This window comes from Neltuma alba, unplaced genomic scaffold (genome assembly GCF_004799145.2).
Source record: "Neltuma alba isolate B1F8T4 unplaced genomic scaffold, ASM479914v2 tig00010977_pilon, whole genome shotgun sequence".
NCBI classification, from domain to species: Eukaryota; Viridiplantae; Streptophyta; class Magnoliopsida; order Fabales; family Fabaceae; genus Neltuma; species Neltuma alba.
This window is the reverse complement of record NW_021635739.1, coordinates 683-18,891: the sequence shown is the minus strand read 5'-3', so window position 1 is coordinate 18,891 and position 18,209 is coordinate 683. Positions and strand designations below refer to the sequence as shown.

At 35.1% G+C, this 18,209-nt stretch overlaps 1 protein-coding gene across 2 annotated transcripts; it reads right to left on the bottom strand.

Moving 5' to 3' along the window:
- Positions 1-1,387: 1,387 nt before the first annotated feature.
- On the bottom strand, positions 1,388-14,405 carry LOC114760424 (putative 3,4-dihydroxy-2-butanone kinase). 2 transcript variants are annotated; one of them, XM_028949680.1, is made up of 20 exons: positions 14,241-14,405; positions 12,072-12,145; positions 11,891-11,954; positions 11,304-11,416; positions 11,137-11,184; positions 10,712-10,783; positions 10,534-10,623; positions 10,131-10,304; positions 9,114-9,197; positions 7,844-7,899; positions 7,612-7,742; positions 7,437-7,529; positions 7,140-7,204; positions 4,965-5,108; positions 4,841-4,881; positions 3,819-3,902; positions 3,633-3,706; positions 3,409-3,521; positions 3,238-3,333; positions 1,388-1,813 (listed from the first exon to the last, which is right to left on the bottom strand). In XM_028949680.1, exons 1-20 carry the CDS (start codon positions 14,278-14,280, stop codon positions 1,682-1,684), a joined length of 1,788 nt encoding a protein of 595 aa, XP_028805513.1. In that variant the 5' UTR covers positions 14,281-14,405; the 3' UTR covers positions 1,388-1,681. The 2 variants fall into 2 exon arrangements, with proteins under 2 accessions (XP_028805513.1, XP_028805514.1); XM_028949681.1 differs by having other exon boundaries at positions 4,965-5,102.
- Between the last annotated feature and the right edge of the window lie 3,804 nt (positions 14,406-18,209).

Below are 18,209 nucleotides of genomic sequence, written 5' to 3'. Positions count from 1 at the left end.
TATATACATACACATACATTTGTTTGGAACAGAGAGACAGGAGCAGGTTTTTGGTGTAACCCACCACACTTTCTGCTTTGAATTGCCAGTACACGGTTCTGCCCTTCCAATTAGGGACAACAGATAAGACAGCACATGCCTCTCATCAACTTGCAACCTACCCACATTTCCTATATCTCCCTTCCTTCTTCCTCCTTTTACTCAATGCCCCCTTTCTTCCCTCTTTTTTTTCCCCCCTATACAAGAGGCTTCCTCAAAGAATAGTGTAGGCTCAGTGAGTGCTTTTTAACCTTTCACTTGGTATGCAATAATTGGTGGAATTCTTATGAGACTTGATTGAGTGTGTTTATTTTACAAGAAAAAAAATATCTACTTGACATGCTTTGTTGAATAAAATTATAGAAAATGATCAACAGCATAACTTGTCATACTGAGCTAGCTTCTCAAAGGCAACAGTACAAAAAACAATACAACCTGTCTGAATTCCCGCCAATGATCGAAGAGTTTGGCTCCCCATTTTATGTTATAAGCATATTGGGTTGATTTTCAATCTTCAGCCCGAAAATTCAATCGTCTTTGCTTTTCGATGAAGCAATTCGATATGCAATTGGTTCATAGGCCACGTGACAAAAGAAATAAAAATGAAGATGTTTATATTTCACCCAAAAAAATAAAATAAAGATGTTTATAAGCTTAGCTTTTGAGTTGCTCTACAAGGGCAGAAAAATAAGGGATTGGATTCTCTCCACTTCTATCCATTTCTCATTTTAATCATAAGATTGAAATTTAAATGGTCCAGATTTCATATGTAATAAAATTATTAATAAGATAAATAAAATTAAATGACTGAATTTTAGACATCAGGATTTAAAACAATAGTAAAAATATTCAATAAAATCATTTTATAAAACATGACATCTGAATTGTTTAAATTTTAATCCTGATGGGAGATGGATAGAAATGTATCCTCTCTTAAAAAAATAATAAACTGAGATCGGCCCAATATGTAATCAGACATTGAAAACACGGTAAGTTGACAACACGCGCGTTTGGAAAGATGCTAACATAGCGGACGACACTATTATGCCACCCCACCCATTGTTCTTTGTAGGGCATGACTTTTCATAGGGTCTGAGAGTTGTACGAATTCAACCCATTAGCATGCATATAATTACATGGGCTCAAAGTTATCCTCTTTCCCCAACTTCACTGGCTTTCCAACTCCAGTTATATTTTCAGAGTACTTAACATAACGTTTTGAGTAGCGTTGGAAATAGAAATCTAGTGTGTCTAAAATGATGTCGTGTTCTCTCACCCAACCCGGCCAGTAAAAAGGTGGGAGCATAATATAGACAGCATTGCTTTTCCTTTTTATACACATAATATGGACCGCATAATAAATGCATTTGTTTTATATTTTTCACATTTTGGCATGAGCAAAAACAAAAACTACAATTCATGATCTCGCATTGAGATGAAGATGGATATTATTGTCCATTGCAATCATCAATATTTCAAATTTACATTCAATATAAAATGCGGGGTGTATAAAGTAAATGGCAGTCGCTCTCTCAGTTTCATGCGCCAAACGCATAAGCGGAGAGCCCAAATAGTTACAGCAGTACAAAATCACGAACAAAACTTGGCGGAATCCGCACAAAGAGGATCATGATAAGCTATGTCAATCACCCTGTCTATTGTATTTCTCCTTCACCACTAAAGCGGCAGCTCTGTACCACGTGGCTGCAGCCATAGCCCCAGGATCAGGAACCGATGAAAGAATCTCTCCAGATACATAGGTTGATCGCCCAGCCTGCACAATGATACCTGTCAGATCCGCAGACAACTCGCAGTGCTCCTATTACCCTTTATATTTACTAACTTTAAATAAATCATCAATATGGAACAGTTGAATGCACCAAGAAAGAGACTTTATGACAGTACCCAGAAATCAATTTCTAGCATGCCGCTACTGTCACAGATACGGCACTCTATCATAGTCTAATATTCATCCAACCAGGAATTCTTCCAATTTTTAAATCTTCTATCTCTCAGCAGTCAATCATTTGTCAAGCAATACAGCTTAAGCCCCATGGATATGTTAAGTAACTCTTCGATGGATCCCCCCTCTACTTCTAATTCTAAGAAGTCTTTATAACTGCTTCTCATCGGTTTGGTTAAAGTAAATCTACATGAGCATCTCAACTATTGAATTAACAGGAATTAACAGTCAAACGTCAATCATACTCAAGCCATCCTGACCTGACCAGTGATCGCCCCCTCTAAACTTCATGTTACTCTTCTCTCCCAAGCCTCCATAGTCAATGCACCCCACAATCAGCTCACAGCATTCCAAATCCAACAACTTGCCAGACATTCCAAAACCCAACATCTTGCTAGACTCAAAAGTCATTCTTGTTCGATATGCTTTTTCTCTCTAAAATAGTCCTTTATTTTCTCATGCACTACCTTCTGTAAAATTTCTTCCAGTGTTCCTTCTGGAATGATGAGAAGCAGGTCTTAGATTGTACTTGTTCATCAAGGAAGCTAGCAAGTAAAAGAAATCCTCCATGCAACAATGAATTAAATATCCCAATTCTGAAAACAGACCAGACCACTGATCTCTGTTATAAAATATAACAACAGTAGAGCATGTTGCCCACGAAAGAAGTCAGGCTTTAGGGATCGCACATCAAGAGAGCACGACTCAAGTTTCAAAAACAAGAAAAGTCATTATGCTTTCAAAAAGACTATAGAGGAATCATTCAGGGTTTTTGCAATCAAGGCCAGTGTTGAAATCAGTTAAACCCCCCCCCCCCAAACACACACCGAAAAAAAAAAAGCCCCCAAGGCTCGGGGAGACATAAATGTTGTGGCATGAAAAGGTTTGTCGAAACAGTGTTGTGGAGGTCGCAACAGCTCGTTTTAACTATCTAACTATCAAGGGCAGTGTTCAAATTAATTCTTCTCCCCTATGATATAAATGATTGTGCGATTCTTTTCCCTGCGTTTTGGTTGTCTTTCAATCCACATTTACAAAATTGCAGCCCCTTGGCAACCTCCAATACGAATCTTCCGTATCTTTTGAAGAAAATTAGCCATATCCCATCCACCAAGTAGTTTTAAGGAGGCATGTCTTGTACATTGAAAATAGTCCTCTAGGGTAAAGTCAGTTACATCCTCTTCTGTATCCAATAAATACTGCCAAAAGAATAGAGAATAATCATTGATCGTCACCTGTGCTTGCATGTGCTTAGTTGACTCGGCTCCAGCTATTGCAGCTTCAGATGAGACAACAAAAGCAGTGGAAGGCTCATCCCCAGCATTTAACCTCTGTAAAATCAAACACATGAGTATCTCATAAAGTTGTATCAACATCGCATATCAACCAACAAATATTGTGGACACCTCTTGCAGAACTGACAATGCCGGAATAAGGGCATCTAACAATGTTCTATAACCAGCACTAGCACCACCATATTTACTGATAGCAGCAATGGAAGCAGCAAGTGCTTCAGCCCCTGAATAAAAAGAATAAATGAGGGTTTTGCTATCCAAACAAGACAAGATGAAAAGATATAGAAGGGCAAAAATCTAGCCTAGAAGTTGTCACATTTGAAGAATCTTCTCACATTGTTTTCCCATGACACCAGAGTTCGAGCTAGATTTCAGCTGTGTTGATGCTGCCTTACAAAAGATGGTATATCTGTTTGTTTTGGGGAGTGGGGGTGGGGGAAGTAAATGTATAAATAAACGTGAAAAATGCCTCAGAAGAAATAAATATCTAGTTTAAGAAAGATAGAGAAATGGAATAATACAGAATCCCACTTGTTCCTCCCATAACTCTTCCCATTGATGAGCCAATTTCATTAACAGTTTCTGCAGCATCATTCAGCGGATAACTGTAAACAACATATGGAAACAGATCAGGCCCACTAGCAATTCGCAACAACAAGCATTTTGCAGCAACTAACATTGGTTCGGGAGCTATGAAGCCAACGATATATCTCAAATCTCAATGCTCTACTTAACCCAACATTTCAAGAAAGTAACAGATCAGTGGTCACCATTGATCCAGACAGTCAACATTCACCACAACATATGGTTGTTTTAAACTTAATACGTTAACTCCAACATAAATGCCACACACAAAAAAAATACAAATCTGCGTTGATAGCTGATCACTTGAACTCAAATAATCAACATCATAACAATACACAGTTGTACTTGAGTTAACAACACTTTAGCACCGCAGCACATATAATAAAGGAATACGTATTTGGGTGGGGTGGGTGATTTTTGGCTGAACAAAGGGTGATTTTTATAGATACAAATGTATCTGCACATACAGACATGCACATTATCATCTATCACATCGTCACATGCACAAATGCATATCAACACACAAGAGCATGGTCGTGTACATAAACACACGCATACCAATACAGGCAAACACATATATAGCCACACCTATGCATGCTTGCATAAACACGTGAACTTGTGTATGAGCATGCATACAGGCAGACATTCACAGACAATTGATTTTATAAATACTGCAGTTAGCCCAACAACATATTTTGAATATCACGAATTTGAATTGTCAATTTCATATTACTCACATATGGGATTCCATGAAATTTTAGATACTACAATCCAATTACAACCAAGATACTTTTCTAGATAGAAGTTTACAAGAGTCAGAAAGTCCAAGAAAAATGCATAAAGTATTCTTACCAATGAACTATGCATTGATCGTCCACAACCATTATACAACCATACAATCAAAACGAGTAAAGGAAAACAAAATAAATCCAAGCAAGATAGAGCATATAGAGCTTACTTTTTAATGTCCTCAAGAATTGCTTTTGCGCCTCTACACATCTGCATAGAAAGATAAATCAAATACAAGTCATGCACACAATACATCAGCAAATATAAAACTGATAAATTCAAAAATGACTCACAGTTGAGCCACAGTCGCCATCACCAACTTTGCTATCCCATTCATTTAAACTGTCCTTAAGATTTATAATTGCATTGGCAGAAGCTTCAATGGCAGCCTCAAGAATTTGGCCTTGTTCATTCAGTTGTGATGGCCGGCTCTGTGGCTTATATAAAGCAAAAGAAACCATATTTCACAATTTATTAACACAAACAAAACATCACAGAATTTCAGCCAACAACAAAGAGAGAGGATATTCAAATCAATATCATTAATCGCTAATTATTGTTAATCCTTTATCAGGTTAATATTCCTAAACAAGTAATTTGAGTGTTAGGAATTCTTAAATCTTATCTTAGTTCTCCTAAATAAGGAATAAGAAAAACTAGAGAGACAAAATATGCCCACTTATATTTTAAAGACAACAACAAACAAGCCTTATCTCACTAGGTGGGGTCGACTTTATGAATCACATGACGCCGTGCTCTGTTAACATCCCAGTCCTTAGATATGTTGTTGACTAGGAAGTCTCGTTCAATGACCTCATTAAGCGTTCTTCTCGGTCTTCCTCTATCCCTTTTTATGGGACTCAATCTTGTCTGATCCACCCTCCTCACTGAGGCCTCTAATGACCTTCTCTGTACATGTCCAAACCATCTTAAGCGATTTTCAATCATTTTCTCTTGGATAGGTGCCACACTGACTCTTGCCCTGATATTTTCATTTCGAATCCTATCTTTTCTTGTATGACCACACATCCATCTCAACATCCTCATTTCTGCTACCCTGACTTTGTGCTTTTGTTTTCCCTTTATTGCCCAACATTCACTATTGTCCAACATAGCTGGTCTTATAGCAGTCTGATAAAAATTTTCTTAGTTTCTCAAATACCTTCTTATTGCAAATAACTCCGGTAGCTTTCCTCCACTTTAACCAGCCAGCTTATATTTTATGAGAAATGTTTCCATCAATTTTCCTATCCTCCTGTATAATGAATCCTAGGCATTTAAACTTTGATACTTGAAGAATTATTTGCTCTCTCATCTTCACCTCTAAATCCCCATTGCCTTGCCTCCCCCCAAAATCACAATGCATATATTTTGTTTTGTTCCTGCTCAAGCGGAAACCTTTCAACTCCAAAGTCCTTCTCCATAACTCCAATCTAGTATTAATCTCTTCTTTTGATTCCACCATGAGAACTATATCATCCGCGAAAAGCATGAACTTAGGGATTCTTTCTTGAATAGGTTCAAGTAGAAAATCTAGAACAATGTTGAACAAGTATGGACTCAAAGAAAATCCCTAATGTAACCCAATCTTAATAGGAAAGTCCTTTGTCTCACCTCCAAGCGTCCTTACACTGGTAGTTACCCCCTCATACATATCTTGTATAGCTTTGATATAAGCAACCCGTACACCTTTTCCAAAGCCTTCCACATTACTTCTCTTGGCACACGATCATAAGCCTTTTCCAGGTCAATAAAAACCATATGTAAATCCCTCCTTTTACTTCTATATCTTTCCATTAACCCCTTTATATTTTAAAGACAACAATGTACAAAAAATAAAACTTGCCACGGGAGAAGTTAATTGAGTTCGACTCCTATCTCTAGATAATTATGATTTGATCATTTAGATAAATATTCTTGGCCAGAAAAAAGAACCAATTAAATTTCTACATAATACTTCAAACAGAGCATAGAAACCTATGCCCACTTGAAGTCATAACTTAACAAGCGAAACAATGACAGGGTTATAAACTAAGTGTGCCCCCTAAATCAGGATAAGTTTTCCCAGATAGGGTTTTCACGTTTGTAAGAGAAATAAGACAGCCTCCTAAAACATCTGTGAACAAAACAACAAAGCGAAGAAAGTGAAATAACTATTTCCCATTAGTCATTTAAAGTCACTAGGGCGCTATAAAATTTCTGTCACGAGTGATTAAAAGAATATGCATGATTATCCCCAGAGATTCATGATTCAAAAAAGACTTTTTATCCTTTTTAATTTATCATGCCTATTAAAATAGATTTATGATTGAAGGTATGTATAAATCCATAAAGTGTGATACTTTGAAAATGGAGATCCTATGGAGAACCAAACTAGATTTGGACAACTAATGTTATGTCACTAAAAAGTAGTTATCTTAAACTCCAATACATATAAGGTAAATATTGCAAAATTCTTGTGCCCATACCTCATCACTCTTTGCTGACCAAGATGGTGGAACTGGAACAGGAATCTTAGCAGGTGGGTGATTACCTGCCAACAAAGAACTTTGAAAGTTCAATGGATGATTTAATCCAGAAAATCTCAAGGCTTTCTTTGTAAGCACAGTTGATCAGTATGTGCTTTTTGCAGGGATAAAAAAGATCGGCCAACAGCAATATTGGCTAAAAAGGTATTTTAAATTCTCAACATGACAAATACGTAGTGAAAATAAAATCAATCGGGCCACAGCAACAAGATGAAAACAAATCCAACATATACAGACCATCAGCTGCAACAGGCCAATAAGGAGCCTTAGTTGATGCGTCCAGACGTTGAAGAATAACTGGATCAGCCTTCATGATAGAAATGGAGAAGCCTGACAAAAATGGGAAACAAGACTTCAATGAATCGAAATTATAAATAAATTGAAAAAAATGTCATTATGTGGGATAACATACCAGCCATATCAAGAGAAGTCATGAATGACCCTGTGTACACTCGATCAACAGCCAATCCATGCTCCAGCTGCAATTTAGGAACTGCTTTTCCAGTTGCAATCATTAGTTCACTTATAGGAGTGCCACCCAACCTGCAATGAAAAGGAAAGAACCAGGAAGCCACAACTAATGGTAGTCATGAAAACTGAACCATCGTTTTGTTCTCAATCCAGTATAGTATTCATGTACCCACCCGTTGACCATGAGGACAACCCGACTACCACGTGTTATTGGAACATAGTTTGTTTCCTGTGAACATCAAGAGGGGCAAAAGGTATGGTTGAAACAAACATAACAATATAAAATAATTCTTACTTACAATTGCAACTTAAGCTTTTAGACACAAGAACAGACATATTAATCCAAAAACACTCACATTGAAGTAATCAATGACAAAATTTTGGATTGAGTAATTATAATGTTCAAGTCAATTTACATACGTGCCAGAAAATATAGTCAAAATATTGGCAAACTGTCACAGAAAACCTAATACGCCTTGGTCAACCACAGATAAAGATTTAGGCTAAAATGAAAATGGAATTGAATTGAAAGGAAAATATTTGCCCTTATCAAGTGTTTCTGACTGCATTACCTGCTTCAATGAATTTGCGCTAAGCTGAGGCATGCAGGAAGAACAGTGGATGACAGTCACTAGGTTGGTTTTATAATGAGCTTTCGGTAGACATTCAAAAAGAAATTGAGAACCCATTGAAGAGGGTTATTAAAAGACTCGAGGAAAAATCTTTATTCTTTATCAAGGTACGCATCTGCTTTCCTTGCTTATGTCTATTTCCTGACTTTTAATTTATTTTCTGCTCCTCATGAAATAGGTCTGTGGTAATGCAATTTGTTCAGATCATTCCAATTTGAGTCATTTTCATTTTATTCTCAGGCCTTTGCTCGTCCAACTTCCTCCCTGTATCTCTGCCTCTCTCTCCTTCCTCTTCCCCTTGTTATCTAGTGTTTTACATCAAATGATTTTATTGCCGATGAGAGAATAATACTATTCCAAAGTTCAGTGCAGCCTGGAGCAGCAATATACCCACCACTCAAACCCAAATGAAAAATCTTTCAACAGATTTCTTCTATGAAGATTCTCTGTATATCTTCTTATTTTTACCATGCCATAAACACCCAAAAAACCCTCCCGGGGGGGGGGGATATAAAAATTTTATTAGGCTCAAACCATGCCAAACAATAATGAAAAGCTTCCAAGAATTAAAAAGAAAACCCCAATAGTAGAATTTCCGGTTCCTCTGAAAATTAGATGTAGAAACATAAAGGTCACACTAAACCCTGAAGGGTACTAATCTTCTTTTAAAGGCATTAACCCTACACTATTACTTAATTCATCTTCCATTTGGTGCCACAATACATCACAGCAAACAATGTTATTTTTCATGATAAGTCTACTCCAGCCCATAAATTGAACTAAAAATTATCCTTCCAGTATTGAAGCATACCGGGGATAGTATCTGCGTAAGAACATGAGAAACCACCACATCTACAGGTTGCAGGTCAACCACAGCAGCACCAGGCTCCCCATGCTGTAAAGAGTAGCAATAGTAAACAGGTACTTAGGAATTTAAGAAGCGTCAGTCTTTCATCCCTTCTCACCCATTAATTAATACTAACATATTCTAAGAACAATGCCAAATGGAAATCTAAATCAAATAAAATACAGAACTAAATTTTTACTTCATCTATCCATGCCTTTCATTCCACGCTTACGCAAGGGTGACAGAAAACAAATAATATTGCATACATCCTTTTGGTTTGATCAGAGACTTTATTGGTAGAAAGAACACAAGTAAAAAGGACTATTATCAATAAGAGTACAAATAAGCCTTTATATAAGCAAACCATAAGCTAAACCTAGAATCTTATCCTAATCCTTAATATCTCAGATTTATTCTTCTAAGATATGATAATATAATATTCAAATTTAATCCTAGATAATATCCAAATCTAATTCTAATCCTAAACCAATCCTAAACTAGCACACCATAATATTACTTAATTAATTAACTAATCCTAAACTAGCACACCTCAACAAAACTTCTTATTTTTTGTATTAAAATATTTTTCAGTTATCGATACAAAATAGTATCAGTTTTAAGAGAAATCCTTTTTCTTCCAATATTCTAATAATATATGACCATCATCCTTGCACATGATACATAACTGTTAATAATTACATGCTTGCTTAATATATACTTTGACGATAGACAATTAGTTTGCAATTTTGAGTTCATTGTGCCATAGTGGGCAAATATTAATTTGTTCAGATTTGACTATACAGAATTTTAATTTAATGCATCAAATAATAGATATATTAATATCATAACTACCGGTTTGATCACAGATTGACCTTGAACTAGTGCCTTAACTAATTCGATGACTGGCCCAGTTTAAAAACATTGCTACTACCAAAAAGTAATTTGTTTCAAAGAAAAATTGCCCCAACATAAGTAACTTACAATTCCAAGACCCAATTCCATCTTTCCAGGGCCCAAACGATCAGATGTAACCTGACCAGGAAGTGTGCACACCGATAAGGCAACACCCATGGTCCCTACCATCTCAGATGCACGTTTTGCTTCAGCAGCAACATCAGCCAGAGGAAGGCCAGCAGCAGCAGCAGCACCTGCAACCTGCCTCACACGAAAAGATTGCAATATAATAAATGTAAAAATGACAGCTTGGCTCAGAATAAAATGTGTATTATCTTGACAGACATAATTCTACCTTAAGCAAAATAAAATTCACTTGAATGCATAAACCAGAAAGTCCCTTCATGCAATTAGCATGAAAAAATGTGACTTAAGGTTCATCTGTATGCAGAAAAGCAGAGAGAAAGAGAGAGTACAGAAGAAAGAGAACCTTATGAACCAGAATAGTCCCTGCTAAACCTCTTCTTCCAGCAATCCCTCGAGGAGGAGGCAAAGCACAATCATCCCCAACAATAACTGTCTGCTTAGTGTAAAACACTTGACATGGATTACCAGCATCTAAAGTATTATTTAGGCTAAAGATGAAAACCAAAGACATCTAAACATACCTCCACTTTATAACCTTCAGACTTTGCTTGTTCAGCAGCCAAACCAAAGTTCAAACGATCACCAGTATAGTTCTATCAACACCCAAATTCGACACTATGAATCCAGAAAGAGAAGCAGATCCTAATGACTACACATGATTTTATATTACTTGTTCAAAAACTACATACGAAACATTCACATATCAGATCTGATTTTGCAGACATCCAGTCAGTGCGAAATAAAAAATAAAATAAAATAATTTTTTTTTCCTTTTTAACTTTGATTGTCTTAAGTTATCAAGAATAAATTTCAATTTATTGGAATTTAAAACTGAAAAATTAAGTACTGATAATGAGCACAAAAACATACATACTGGTAAGATGACTGGTGTTAACTCTTACTTAACGAGGCAATAAGCAAACATATTGTGGAGGGAATAGGATACCTTGACAATCAGGAGACATCCCTTAGGACCAGTTACAGCTCGGATGCCCTAAATTCAAAGCAGCATACATGTATCAGACTATTAAAGAACATACCAAATACGTAAACTGAAAATTTAGTGTGTCTAAGTGTGCGTGCACCACTTCAAATTATAAGAACAAAGCATACAGCTAGAATTGAATCAACTGGTGGAGAGGCAAAAATGTCCCCACAGATGGCTGCTGTCAGCATCCCTTCTCCAACAAATCCAGCATGAGCAGGCTCATGTCCACTTCCTCCTCCTGCATCATGGAATAAAAAGCCAAGTGAGAACCATGCTAAAGTAAGCCTACAAATCACCAATAAATAGGCCAGTTTAGAAGGCTGGGGAGAAAGATAAGAGAACAAAGAAATGAAACATCAAAACAACAGCTTAGATCATCAATAGACGTAATTGTTCTTTTCACTCAGTAAGTGAAAATGCATATTCAAGCAGGTTTAGAATAATTAATATCGTCTAAGGCTGTAAATCAATTATAAACCAGTAATGTTGATCTGCTCTACGGTCTTAGAATCTTCTGGACGATGTTAAATCTGACATGCGCCAGCGCTAGCAAGAATATTAATAAAAAAATTTAAGATGCTAAGATGCTAACAATCTGTTGTGTCATTTCAGTCAACAAAGGAGCCTCTTCATTAAGAGGAGCACATCCCAAACACCCAGGGAACTATGAAGCTTAACAAATACAAATTTAAATCAAGAGAAAATCCCAGACCTGATATGATTGCAACTTTGTCATATGTTGTCTGTGAAACATCAGCACGTAGCACTACCTTCACCTGCATCCAGCAAACAGTAGGGGGAAAAACAACAACATCAGAAATTTTTATACCAAGGCTTACCGGCAGTACACCAAGCAAAGATGTGCAAAGACGAGGCTGTGCAGGTAGAATCACCTGTGGAAAGCCATCTAAATATTGTAACCCAGGATATGTCTCCACAAGACCTTCTATGAATTCAGTGACAACATCTACAATCAAACAACAAAGACAGGGAAAATATTTAACTTGCAGAAAAGAGAGAAGTATGAGAAAGTAAAAAAGCAAAGGAAAAAAACGATTGTTAAGACCCCTAGAGAAGCCATAAAAATAAACCTCATCAAAAATTGAAGTCAAAGAAACTTACTGAAAAATTTGCATTTTGTCCTCACCAAAGACACTACAAACTAACAAAAGCTGCACATTGACAAATTTCTTTGCCAGAAACGCATAAACTAGAAAACATAAAGAGTTCATAGATCAGCTGGACAAAACCAACTCTCGTTAAGGAAATCAAACAGCCAATTAAAAATCAGCCATGCTACTTCACAATGATGACAACATGATTATTTGTACCTAAAGTTTAAGAACACATAAACAGACATCAGATGATAAAGCCTCACTAGACTTTGGACTCTGAACTAGATCATGCAAACCGTACCTTAGAAGGGGCCTAGACTTTGTATAAAAGATTTTTGACAAGAAAAGACCACGGGTCTTTGGTCTTAGAATCAAAAAAACTAGTGGGGAAAACAAGTATATGAAGTGAAAGAATCCTAGCGCCAAACATTTTCATCAGACAAAGAAGTATGAAACAGAATAATGATATTCGACAACAGGGCAAGGTCTGAATTCTATAGCATTAAAATCCCTCCAAGAGTGAAAATTCTACAAAGGTTTGCTACTTAGACTGGTTCCATATCAGAGATAGGACCACTATGCATGGTACAATTCTCTTTTTGTCTATTACACTCAGTTTTAGAATGTTCCTGGCACATCGGGATTGTGGGGAACACACATTGCTTTCAGTGCTTTAAATTTTGGGACAAATATTTGAAAAGGCTAACATAAATCTGCGTTTGTTTGTCATTATTGGACGTTAAAGGTGATTTTAATTATCTTTAACTATTTTAATTTTTTTGTTTACTTAAAGATCAATTTAGTTATTTTGAGACGGCATTTTTATCCATTTACCACTAGGTTAAGTGTTCTGTTTCAATTAGAATAGTGTCATCCTAATTTATTAGAATAAGATTATTTAAAATATTTTGATAGGCCTTATCATAAGATTATTTTAAATGATCTTTTAAGATAGGAGTATTATATAACAGGAATTTTCAAATATTTTATAGTTAGATTAAAGCCTTGTCGTTATCTTTTGCTGGAATTCGATTGGTAAAGCTATCTTGTCTGTCTTTTGTACATGTGCTCCACTATTTTCATTCACTATAATCAAGTTCAGAGCATTGTCTGTCAGACAGCTACTTCTATAATATTCAGTCATATGGTTAAATCATCTTTCAGTCATAGTATGTTTATCACATGCAAAGATAATAATCCTCCGGTCCTAAATATAAGACCTATTTTGTAGTGTGGTAATATTTTTAATTTAAACTGCTGCACGGTTAAGTCGCCACTCAAACTCAGGAATTAAACTCGCCTAACCCAGAGAAATCTCTACAGCACCACCCATTGCAGGAAAGACACAAATTGACCAAAAATATTGCATCCTAGTACTTAAAAGAAAATTGACAGCCAACTAAAGCATTATGAACAGAGAGACTATTGAGACAACAGAGGTTACACAAGAGACAAGAAGAACGAAAAATGGCTGGCTACCCAAGACAAAGAGGGCTTACCCCTCTGCTAAAATTGAGCCATTCTGATTGATTCATCATATGTGAATTGAAATAGTTAAAATAACAAGAAAAAAATCACCCATATCAATTCTACGACATATTCTCCACAACTCAATCAAGGACAAGTACCGGGAAACTCATTATAGGCTCAGTAAGAATAAGTCAAAAATAAGGAAAAAAGTCCCGAACGCAAAGAAGACAACACAGAGAGAGAGAGAGAGAGTAACTAAGCAAAAACATTAATCCGCTCCATCATCAAGCAAATAGAACAATTTAATCTATCCAATTTTCAGAGTTCAAGTTATGTCCGAAGGAAATTTCTCAAAAAAAAATGCAGATAAATTTTATTAAGATGCAAAAAAACAATGGGTATTCGCGGGGCAAACAACAACGACCGAAAAAGTGAAAGTCCCCAAGAAATCGCAAGAACCAAGAAGGAAATGCAAACCATTAGGATCGTTAATGAGCTTCTTCCCAGGAAAAGCCATGTGGATGACTCTCTCAGAGCAGCACTGATCGAATTAAGAAGCGAACGACGAAAACCCTAATAATGCTGTGCATGAAACAGTAAAAACCAGGAGGGAGAGAGAAAGAGAGTGAGGAAGAGGGAGGGAGAGTTGTTGTTAGTTTGGTGGTGTGACCCTTTTATATACAGGAAAGCGAGGGAGTTGATAATTTGGCTTTCCTTGTCCGAGGCTCTCCAGCGAGAAAAACGCTCCGCTTTTCTCGAAAATATCCTCACTTTTTATCATAATTTGCTCCCCTGCCACTGTAGATGTAAATAAATAAAAGATAAAATTTATTTCATAACATTTTTATTTTTATAAAAATAATTCCATAAGTAGCCATTAATAAAAATTACTAACTGATTGAAGAACTAGTTTGGTATTTAATTTAATTCTAAATATAAGATCTTAATTTATTTTACTTTTTATATTTATTTATTTTTTTAAAATAATCATTATAATAGTTGCATATGTTAAAAATTTTACCAAATTGTAGTTCTAGCTAATACCTATTATTAGCAAAAATATTTTAAGGAAGACAATATTTATTTATTATAAAGAATACCTATAGTAGTTGCATAGGTTAAGAAATTACTATCAACAGATAATTCAAACACACATAATTAACAAAAATATTTTTAAAAAAACAACATCTATTTATAATAAATAACTAATTTGATTAATTTTTTTCCTCAAATTAGTAAACTAGGCATAGTATATCATTTTGAATATTGAAAAAAAAAATACCCATCGGTGTGAGGCGCGGTTAAAAGCTAAATGATGCTGTGGGTTTTTTTTTTTTTTTGGGGTTCAAAAAATGATGTTGTAGATTAAACTCTCACCCAAATTACCGATCTTGTAGCTGGTCCCAAAAAACAAAAAGGCACTGATCTTGTATTCTTTTTTATAATTATTTTACAAGAGTTAAAATTTCATCTGAACACTTGAATATTTTATTAAATTAAAAATTTGAAGGATAAAACACATAAACTTCTCGTCAAAGATTATCTAATTAATTAATCATATATGAATATTTTATTTATATAGAAGATGTTACAAGCCATGAAGTATAGATAAGTACAAAAGGAGAAATAGGAAAATTAACCGAACGACCTGCTCCTAAAAAGACTGATTAATTTCATACAGTCATCTAAAACCACTTTGGTATTATTAGAAGTGCTGGCCGGTTGCTGAAGAAACTCCAGTAGTATAGCGTCTGATGTTTGGATATGCAGGGCATACATAATAGGTGGTCCAATGACATTCTGGTTTGCTATAATATGAGGATAGATCTGCCTTAAGCCTGATATAACAAAGAGCCATTTGTCCCGACATGTGCCTTTTGTCGTGGAAAGAGCTCGTGCCAATTCACTTCTGAAGTAAATCTTCAAATGCATGTGCTTTCTTCACTCACTTCCAAATATTAGAGATAATAATTGTCCAATCAGGTCATAAGGCAATCTTATTCGGAAGAGCTCCTGATTGTTTAGTCTATTTTGTCTTCTTGCTCTTGACATATCCGAGAGACATCCTAGAAGAACTAGAATTAATGGTGAAGATAACATGACAGGGGTCGACAGTGATACCGTCATGAGCTGCTCGTCGCAAAAGTACCACATACAGTACAAAACATACAACAAACATAATATCCCATCTCATCATCTTCAACCAGGAATAAAAGGGCTGGCATTGATCAGGATCAGATTTAAAGGACAATTGGGATCCAAACCATGTCGCTCTTGACCAAGGACAAGGCAAGAAAAGATGTCCCAGCGTCTCAAAGGCAAAGCAGCTGAATAAGCAAGCTGAATCCACAGTCAAATGGTGTTTACATACCATATCCTTCACGGGGAAGGAATTTTTAAAGGATTTTTGTGATGAGTATAAACCCAAAAAGAGAGTCTTACTGATCAGCTCCTCTGGTTAGAACCCTTTGCAGATAGACCTTTCTGGTTGGTTAACTTTTAATAAAAGCACAAATGTGATAAGTATAAGTTTAAAGGAAGTCATCCATCCCAAAAGACTAGCCTATTAAAAAAGAGAGAGCCCCTTGAACTTATAAACTCACAATACTTGTGAAGCTTCCCAATGTGAGACTCACAGCAATTTCCAAATAAATAAAGAGACCCAAGGGATAAGATGAAATCTTGAGATGATTTCCCATAAATTGTCAGGTGGTGAAATCAAGCCATTGTGAGAAAGAAAGAACTTATAAGTTACAACCATCAGCAACTGTATATTACCCATTAGAGTTTAATTTCCCGGCTGGTTTGTCAGCATAACCAAACACAGAGAACATAATTCTTTTGATATTTGCTATTGTTTCTGTGTCATATAAAAGATTGAGAAGTCGCAGCTTCCAACATCCCTGTGATGCAATAACAAGAAGTGGCTAAAGATGCTTATTTGTGTACCATTCCCCAGCGCTAATTGTTAACAATGACATCTTTCACACCATATATTCCCTTCCAGTAGATCTTTTCATAATAATTATTGACTAATTCAATGACTGACTTTCATTAAATCAAATATTAAATTAAGATTTAGTGGCATGGCATCCCTCAATTTGTTTCACTTTAATTGTAGAACATTTTCTGATGCTTTTAAAACATACATATGCTATACCCTTCACAAAATCAAAAATCATGACAAAACATTAAAAAAAAATCAGTATAACTAATTGTTCTGGAAAATTATATCTAAGAATCAGAGAATTAAAAGGGAAAAAAAAAACTCATTTGGTAAATTGCTCTCAGAACATGTTTTGTGATCTAAATACCAAAAAAAAAAATTTGTTTCATTGACTTGTGCAGCATAAATGTTATTCGCATGTTTTGTTTTATAATTATTTAGCATCATATTATGCCCATGAACTAATTTAAAAAATGAAATTGGTATATAATCACCAATAAGTACCAGTAACACATAAAATTTTTTAAAATAACACTGATTTAAGCAGAATTCATCCAGCATAGTTTAAAATCATAACAAGTCAATGTTGATAATTTAAATGATGATGAAGACAGAATAACTGGTTACTTCTGACTAAGCAAGTAAATGGAGAAGTTTAACTCCAGTAGGCCACTAAGAGGGTACCCCATAATTTAATTTAAAAAAGGCCATTTTGTATTTTAACAGATACTTTTAACATACTTATTTCACACAATGTAAAATTATTTAAAATAAACTAACCCAAACACTTACTACTAATTACTAAAAGGATATCACATTATAATCTAATAAATGCATCATTTTCAATAAAAAGTAATTAATTAAGAATATTTGCCGAAGATCTGGCTTCAGAAATGGGAATAATGCCTCGCTTCCACAGACCAACAATTATTAGAATTTGTTCTTTATTTGTTAACTCTACAGAGTACTCTTGTATTTTTTTTTACCTTTTTAAAATAATTTTTTAAAAACACACTAACAAACATATGTTTTTATTTTATGGTTACAAGGATAAGTAATTGTCCTCACAAGGATTTCAAACAAGCCCTCCAACATTAATTTCTACTGTTCCATTTCTAAACTGTCAATTTGACTCTAAATATAAAAACCCAATATACTTTATTTTTATATATATATATATTTTTAAATAATCCTCATGGTGACTGGATACGTAGAGCTTCACTTTAATACATATAATTAATAATGTATTTTAGAAAAAATAACATCTGGTTATTAAAAATAACTAACTTCAATTAAATTTTTTACATTCACAAATTACTCATCTAGCTTTCATATTAAAAACTGGAGATGATATTATACTTTAATATTTAATTATTGAGGCTGCTACATTAAAGGAACTGTGGTTTATGAATAATACTACCTCTTGTCTTTAATATACGATTTTGTTTGATTTTATTTCAATCCTAATTATAAGACTCCAATCTACTTTGTCCCTGTAT